At 44.9% G+C, this 8,781-nt stretch overlaps 1 protein-coding gene across 1 annotated transcript in view; it reads left to right on the forward strand.

Annotated features, from left to right (window-relative positions):
• The window catches only part of FATE1 (fetal and adult testis expressed 1), a 24,338-nt gene extending 15,557 nt beyond the window's left edge, over positions 1–8,781 (forward strand). The window contains exons 2-6 of the mRNA XM_058712879.1: positions 1,640–1,970; positions 2,984–3,111; positions 6,873–6,979; positions 7,387–7,465; positions 8,214–8,781. Of these exons, the coding sequence (XP_058568862.1) occupies positions 1,865–1,970; positions 2,984–3,111; positions 6,873–6,979; positions 7,387–7,465; positions 8,214–8,345 (552 nt within the window). The 5' untranslated portion in view covers positions 1,640–1,864 and the 3' untranslated portion in view covers positions 8,346–8,781. The remainder of the gene's footprint in view (positions 1–1,639; positions 1,971–2,983; positions 3,112–6,872; positions 6,980–7,386; positions 7,466–8,213) is intronic.

Below are 8,781 nucleotides of genomic sequence, written 5' to 3' on the forward strand. Positions count from 1 at the left end.
AAATTTTCAGGGCAGGCCCGCACAGCAGAATCTTAGGTAGGGAGAGATGGCTTAGTCTTTTTAAAAAACTTTTTTTTCAATTAGAGTATAGTTGACACACAATGTTACATTAGTTTCAGATGTACAACATAGTGGTTCAACAGGTTTATACTTTATGCTATTCTCAGCACAAATGTAGCTACCATCTGTCACCACACAATGCTATTACAGTACTGCTGATGATATTCTTCATGCCGTGCCTTTTATTCCCATGACTTACTCATTCCATAACTGGAAGCCTGTAAGCCACATCTTCTTTATTCAATATCCAATATTCCTATTGGTAGACACTTAAGTTGCTTCCATAATTTGGTTATTTTAAATAATGTTGCAATAAACATAGGGGTGCACATATATTTTCAAATTAGTATTTTCATTTTCTTTTTTTGTTGTTTGGTTTCATTTTCTCTGGGTAAGTACCCAGGATGGAATTATTGGATCATATGGTATTTTTATTTTTAACTTTGTTGAGGAAACTAAATTCTGTTTACATTTACCAATTTACATTCCCAGCAACAGTGCATGAGGGTTTCTTTTTCTCCACATCCTCACCAACACTTGCTATTTCTTGTCTTTTTAGTTCTAGCCATTCTGACAGGTGTGATGTTGAGCATCTTTTTATGTGTCTGTTAGCCATCTGTATGTCTTCTTTGGAAAAATGTATATTCAAGTCCTCTGCCCCGTTTTTAATTGGATTTTTTAAGTGTTAAATTGTATAAGTTCTTTATATATTTTGGATATTCATCCCTTCTCAGATACATCATTTGCAAATATTTTTTCCCATTCCGTTTTTGCCTTTCTGTTTTGCTGATGGTCTCCTTCACTGTGCCAAAGCTTATTTTGATGTAGTCCCAGTAGCTTATGTTTGCTTTTGTTTCCTGATGCTACAGACTTGAGCAAAATTTCTTCTCCTCTGGGAAACCTCAGTATTTACTCTTCAGGCTTTTCAACTGATTAGATGAGGCCCATTCACATTATCTAGGATTAGTAACATCCTTTACTTAAAGTTCACAGAATGTAGATGTTAACCACAACTACAAAATACCTTCACAGCAACAACTAGACTAGTGGTTGATGGAATAACTGAGAACTATAGACTACCCAAGCAAACAAGTAAACTTGACCTTCACAGTGGTCTAATCAGTAGGAAAACTGAGGGAGAATTTGGACTTAGACCAGGGACTCCAGGGCCTGGGGATGGTAAGGCCTCCACTGGCTGCAAGCAGCTCCCTTCTTTCCTGCCTTCCCTCCCTTGGTTCTCATGGTTCCTGCTCAGGCTGACCGAGGGCATCAAAAGACCATCTCCCTTGCCTGGGAACTCCAGGATGTGGGAGACAGGATGTGCTCTGCAGAGTATGCCTATTGAAGGGTGTTGTGGCCTGGATTACTAGCCAGAGCTGGGCTTGCAGAAGTCATGCGAGGCTTGGGATATAACCATGCTTTGGCTACTTACTGGCTCTGAGCTCCTGTGCCAGTACCTGCCTCTCTTTAGAAATGATGAATGGTGGCCTCTCAATGGGGCCAAATCAGGTGACCTGAGAGCCAGGGTAGTTCTCATAGGCAAAGCTTCTGACACTTATCTCTTCTATGTTGCTTACAGAGTAGCAGGGGAGAAGGCTGTGGACCCAGCCAACAAGATACAACAAGAACAGAATGTGCTGGGTGCAAGGCCTGAGCCCAGTGAGGGAGTCTGACTCCACCCCCATGCCCAGATATATCTGACTTGAGCTCCTACCCCTTGAAGAGTTGATTTTCCAAGTGCCTCTGCTGTGCCCTGCTTCCTGTGTATCCTTGGCCATAGTTTAAAAGTAAAAAACTGGCTGCAATGGCAGGAGGCCCCTATAGAATCAAGGAGGAGATGGAAATGTCCATGGCTGAAGAGCTGGTTCCTGGAAGCTGTGTGCAAAGCCAAGAGCACCTAGTGATAGCAGGTGAGAAGCCCGTGAAATTTCCCTTTCCTTGGGTGTCTGCACCTGTGCCATCATGGTGGGGAAGGTGTGTGTATAGGTGGGCAGATTCATATATATGCATGTATGTGTTTGCATGTATGTGTGGCTGTGTGTGTGTCTGTGCCTTGGTGTGCATATACATGTATTTGTGGTATGACTGACAGGGAAGCTGGGGGAAAGGAATTGATGATGTGAGCATTTTGCAGCCCATGAGAGAGTAGGATGGTACCAATATGTGTGGTCCAAGCTACCACTGTGTCTATGACAAAGCATCCGGAGGGCTCAATGTATAAGATTAATCAGATCAATTCTCTCTCCTAAACCTTCAATGCCTCTCCTCATTTAGAGTGAAATCCATACTCTTTTCTGTGATCTATAAGAACTGATCGAGGTCACCACCTCAACATATTTCATACTGTGGCATGGTGACCCACTGCAAACTGCATTTATTCTTGTCCTTACAACACTCCAAGGTTGGCTCTTCCTCATAGCCCTTGTGCTTTCTGTTCTCTGTGCCTGGGATACTCTCCCTAGATTTTCCATGGCTGGGATCTTTTTTTTCTTTTTCAGGTCTCTGCTTCAATGTTGTTTCTCACTTTTCTAGAAGTAGCCCCTACCTTCTGTCATGTTGCTCTGTTTTTATCATTTTGGGAGAATGTATCCCTCATCTGAATCTACACTGACAAATTATTTTCTGTTTTGCCCCCTTATTCCCCTGTGCACACACAGTCAGTTGATTGTTGTAATCCTGTCTCTTGGTCATTGCTCTCCCTCCAGTAACCTAGTCCAGAGCTTGGCCCTCAGTAAATACTTGCTAAACTTTTGAACAGATGAACAGACTGGGGCCTGAGATCTGCCAGTAGACAGCAGTGAATGAGTGTTGAATGATTCCTAAGAAGTTTGGGGACCCTGTCCTCTTTCTGGTGTGTCTTGTGCCCAGGAAGCCTTGGTACAGCCTCTATGGGTGTTCCTGGGACCTCTGTTCTTCTCCCTAGAAATGAAGGAGCGTGGATCCCAGCCCTTGGGTGCCTCTCATTGGCGACAAAAATTGGATTCAAAGGCTGCTGACTCTGGTTCAGGCCAACCAGTTTGGAATAAGACTGCCACCCAGGCCAAGAAAATGGTACTGTATGGAGGCCTTGGCATGCAGTGACTGGGTTGGGGTTGGGAGTACTGGCTGTAGGGGCTGCAGCCTGACAATGGTAGGTTGAGTAGAGCCAGATGTAGACTTGGGGAGAGGGGAGGAAACTCCTGTGTGCCATTCGGGCAATGAAGGTAGGGAGGTCCAGCGAGAGGTCAGGGCCATCCTTTGGTAGGCTGGGAGTTCAAACTTGGGAGTGCAGAACACCTGAATCACATATTACTTGGGGACTACATGTATACTTTACTCTGCAAAACTCTAGTGTGTGTGAAATGAAACTTTCCTCTATAAATAAATAAATAAATAAATAAATAAATTTCTATAGGTATTTTATACATTTCTCTATATAAATATATATTTTATAGAATATATTATATTAAATATATATTTATATATTATTTATATTTATAATGCTATATATTTATATATATAATTATATTATAATATATATATATATATATATATATATATATATATATAAAACATAACTCACGAGTGGGACAAAGTAAGGCAAGTGAGGTTCCTATGCTCCCTGGCTTTTAGGAAATCCAGTCAACTTAATATGACTATTTTGTGGCCAATCCTTTAAGCTACATTTACCGTGAGTTAAGGCATGTTCTAGAAAAAAAAAGGCAGCTATATTGTCACAAAAGATACTGGGAAAATGCAGTCTGTTTGGAGAAGAGGGAGACCTGAATGTTCTAGGGAATATCTCATTCTGTAGCCAGTCCTTGAAGTTATGTTCACTGGTGGTTGAGGGAAAGTTTTAGAAATGTGGTTGCTATGCTGTTGCAAAAGTTACTGGGAAAAGACAACCAAGCTGGAGAGTAGGGGAACTTGACTGTTGGAGGGAATCATGTGAGTCTCAAGTTCTGTAGCCAGTCCTTTAAAGCTACTTTCACTGTGGGTGAGGGAAAGTTTTACTAAAATGTTTTTTTGTACTGTTGTAAAGATTACTGGGAAAAGGCAACCAGGTTAGAGAGGGAGGGAGACTCAATATTCTTGGAAGTCACCTGAGTCCCATTGTTCTGTAGCTAATCCTTTAAGCTACATTCACTCTGGGTGAGGGAATGTTCTACAAAAAAAAATGGTGGCCATATTGTTGTAAAGGGGACTGGAAAAAGGCAGCTATTTTGGAGAGGAGGATGACTTGATGATTCTAGGGAATCACTTGAGTCTGATAGTTCTGTAGTGGATTCTGTTAACCAGCTCACCATGGTTGTTACAGTGTTGCAGAAGTTCGTGGGGGTAAGGCAACAAGATTGGAGAGGAGGGAGGCCTCCCTGTTCTAGGGAATGAGTTAAAATAAAATGCCCAAGTGATTCCACTGCCAAAGAATAAAGAGAAAAAGAGCTCCCAGAGACCTCCTGGGAATGAAAATAAGCCAGAAATATTGAATTGGCTTCTTTTGTCCAAAGGTAGAAGCCACATCAAGTTGTTCCCTCAGGTCAGGCTCCAGCAAGCCACCCATGCCCCTGAGACTGAGGCAGAATGGGGTGGGCTTGGGAGGGCAGTTGAGGCGGGGTATAAACTCCGGAGTAATTATAGTTACCTATTAGGACCGCAGGAGTACTTGAAAAAAATCATATTGAATTGAGAAATTAGACATTTAGAATTAAGATTTATCAATTCTATTTATTATTTACTTTTGAGCAAAACAAACAAAAATGAATGGAACTGTGCTCACTTCTGAGAGAACCACAACACGAAAAGATAAAAAAGTTAATAATATTGTTCTTCTGTTTTGGGGGTGAAAAGTAGTGTGCCTTGAAAATTACATGAAAATAAAAATAACACTTTTTGCAATAGTTGAGGGAAGCTATGACTTGTTGAAATTCACAGATTTTCTTAATCTCTATCAAATTGATATAAAATGTTATATTTTACAATGCATATAATTCTAAATGGGGAGTTTCCATAATTAAAAACAAAAAAGCAACAAGACAACTGTTTTTGAACAGTTAAGCCTTATGATGAGCAACCCACAATAGGCTATCATCGACCTGCAGATGTTGTCACATTAATTCCTGTATATTTATGTGTTAAAAACAAACTATGTTATCTCAAACAAACAAATCCCAGCCACCAGTTTCTCATCCTTATGTACTTACAAATCTCTCAAAAAAACTTTTTATCCTTTTGATCCCAATCTGTAGGAAAATCAAGGGGATGGTGTGGAAATTATTCTAGGAGAAACTCTCAATCCAATTCCCTTTTATAGTCTTGGGATTTTCTTGACAATACTGTCACTTTTGTGCTATTTTTGAGGTATCTCAAGAAGAAGATGAAGAGGAAAATCAAATAGTAGTATTACTGTCAAGTACGGTTCACACAGAAAAAGACATGCCAATATCTGTGTGCACTTCTGAGAACGACAAATTTTGCATTATTATAAAAAATGGAGTATGGAGGCCATATGCAGTTTACTGTTGTTCTTAAGAACATAGGAGGGCTGCAGATATTTCTCAGGTGATAGGCAAGACTTGGTTGTCTATTTCTCATTAAGAGTGAGGCAAATAGAACCATAAAAAGAAAGAGTGAGGCAAATACAGCCAACCCAGAACTCTGTGTGTTGATGAGAACGGAGAGACATTAAGTTCTACTTTAGCAACATGGACTGTACAAAGGGCACCTGTAAATGCCAGAATGGAGAGGGCTCTGTTTTGTGGCACAACCACCCCTCTCCCCCATTCATTTAGCTCAAGTTTGGGCTTGGGGGGAACTGCCTGGCTGACAGCCAGGTTGGGTGAGAGGGCTGGATGGCTATTTTATTTACAGACCTTCAGCCAAGGCCCCTGTCCCTTCCATCCCCCGATGGATCTTTGAGACCACCCCAGTGTCTCTGCAGCCTCCACATCTGGGTCCTCTCTGGCCACTGGCAGAAGGGGAATTCAGTGATCTACTGCTCCCCATTTGCTTCTGAGCCATAGGCCCACTTCCCTTGGTTTGCTCTCAACACCTTCTGAATGCTGCAGCCTTGCTGAGCTCTCTCACCACCTGTTGCCTCTCACACGACTGCTAGCATTTTTTTTTCTTGCTAGCTCATCTTTTGTAATGAGCAAGCAGGAGGCTTTGCAGCCTCTGTGAGAATTCCAGCAGCTAAGCTTCAGGCATTAATTAGTTAATTCAGCCAGGAGCTGAGTGTTTCATATTCCATGCCTCCTAACTTGCCATTTCCTAACAGGACCACTGAGGCACATTGCTACTAAGTGAAGAACTCTTGGCCAGAGACATCCACTCCAGGGAGTTGTTAGCAGATGGATAAAAATGAAAGCCCCTGGAATGGTCATGCACACACAGAAAGAGGCTATTGTTTCCCAGTGGCTAGGGTTCTATCTTGAGCTCAGACACTTACTGTGTGTCGTTAGGAAGAAGTGCAGTCATTTGACAGGCCTCAATTTCCTTGGCTCTAAAATTGAGGTTTTCCATTCTCATCTTGGACTCATCTGATGTCTGTATGTGACAGTGCTGGCAGAGGATGGGGATCCCTGTCACTATTCTTCCTTCCCCACAGCCTGGATGGTCAGAAACTACTGAGGAGCATGGTAGGTTGGAGTGGTGACAGATAGCCAACTTGTGGGATTCCCAGGCTCCTCTAGTGGTCTGAAGCTGCCAGCCTGTGATTTAAGAGGAACAGGTAGCACGTGACTCCTGATGGGTACACTATTGGTCCTGGACAGTGTGGGGCAGCTGCTCAGCTGGGGCTGAGTAGGCTACTTTTGCTGACCATTCCTTTTCTTTAGGGGCCCCAGGTGTCAATACCCAGAGTGTTGAAAGAACCAGACCATGGTGATGCCAACCCCCGGGAGTATCCTGGTGGCTTCCAAAGCAGGAGATTCCATTGTGAGCGGTAAGAAAGATCCCAGGGACCCTGCAGAAAGAAAGCTGGTGCTCTTTGGGCAGGAACCACAGTGGGCCAGATGGACTGGCAAGCAGACTGACCAGGAGGGTATTGTGAGCAGCTGGCCATGCTTAGAATGTTGAGGCTCTGTTGCCTCCTTACCATAGCCCCTGAGCCTCCTGGCCTCTTGCCCATTCAGGGACTCCAAGCAACCTGAGGCTGGGCTGGGCTGGTTCCCAGCCCTGAGGCCCCAGGACCTTCTTACCAGTGAAGGGAAAGACTCAAGGATGACTGAGTCATTGTCTGCAAGAGGCCCTGCCTTTACCTGCTTGCCCTCATGGCCTTCCTGTGCTCCCTGCCAGGCCTGGCCTGGGACCACCAGTAGCTCTGATCCTCTATCTTTTTTTGTTTCCCAGCAACCCAGAGGCAGATATGGTGGCAGAGATTGGCCTGGAAGAGCTAAATGAACTAGAGATGGAAGTTATGAGAAGGCAGGTGAGCATCTCCTATGCTCATGGTATCTTGGAGCAGGTGGGGCTTGACAGCAATGAGACCACCCTCTTTGAAGTCATCTTAGCCTCTAGCAGCAGAGTTGAGGTCACGCTCCCCTTCCTTTCCTCCCAGGCCTCAGGCCTCTAGTGACCCACCTTCATGGCAGCTTCAGCTCTGCCTCTCTTCCTGATATGTGGAAGGGAATAGTGGAAGCCAAAAGGAGGACCAAGAGGCAACAGAAAAGGCTATATAAGTCTGTGCAGAGAGAATGGTGATAAGAGGTCTGGGAAAAGAGTTGTCTTCTCAAGAAGAGAACATAGCAGCCCTGGACCCAGAGGGGCATCTACCTTGGTGGCTGTCTCCGGCCCCTGTCACCCATCTTGGAGTCCTCAGTCTGGTGCTGCTGATGCCCTCATGCCAGCCTGCCCCAAGAATGAAATGCCCTTCCTCACCTCCCCCAGCACAGTTGGGATAGGCTGGCTTCTTCTAGACAACTGGGTGAACACCCAATGAGTGGGCAAAGTAGCTGGTCCTATGAACACAAACAGCCTGGACATCTGTCCCATGGGCCCAACCCAACCCAGCCCCTTGGTTTCAGTTGTTCTGTCTGCTTCTCACCCAGAGGCACTTTGGCCTACCAAAGGACATCAAATCCCCTTTCTGTACTAAGTTCATACTTTCCCTAGTAGTGAGCCAAGGGCTTCTCCAGGAGCCATTGGCTTGTCATTCATTAGCCTCCTGGTCTCTGCAGCTGCACGTGATCACCTGCCGGCTGCGAGCCCTGGAGGAACAGGGTGCCACCTGGCGCCACAGGGAAACTCTGTTCTTCACCATGCTGGTGTCAGCCTGTGTCGTCAACCTGTGGCTGTGGATGCGCCAGTGATGCTTCCTGCTTCCTGAGACTTCTTCTCCTTCCTTTTCTTCCCTTTTCTCCCTGGGCCACCCTTGCCCATCCTCCTTCCATCTCCCAGCAGCTCTTAGCAGCATCAGGGCCATTTTCCAACTCTGGTTACACCCCTGGCCTGGGGAGGCCCTGGCTGCTGGGAGGTAGAGGTCTGAATGGGCTGAGGCACAGCCACTTTGGAAGGTGAGGAGGGTGGCATGTGGCCCCCACAGTGGCAGGTGCTTCCTGCTTGTCCATCACAGCTCCATGGTGACCATCTCAGAGCTAAACCTTGCCTCTTTGCCGTAAGAGTCCCGTCTGTTCCATCCTTTGTGGCAGGGACTTGGCTGTCTGTGTCTTCCCAGTTTTCTCCCATGTTGTGTGTGGGACTCTGCATAGAGAACATGCTCAATAAAAGTTCACTGATAGCAGCAAA

Source organism: Neofelis nebulosa, chromosome X (genome assembly GCF_028018385.1).
Source record: "Neofelis nebulosa isolate mNeoNeb1 chromosome X, mNeoNeb1.pri, whole genome shotgun sequence".
NCBI lineage: Eukaryota > Metazoa > Chordata > Mammalia > Carnivora > Felidae > Neofelis > Neofelis nebulosa.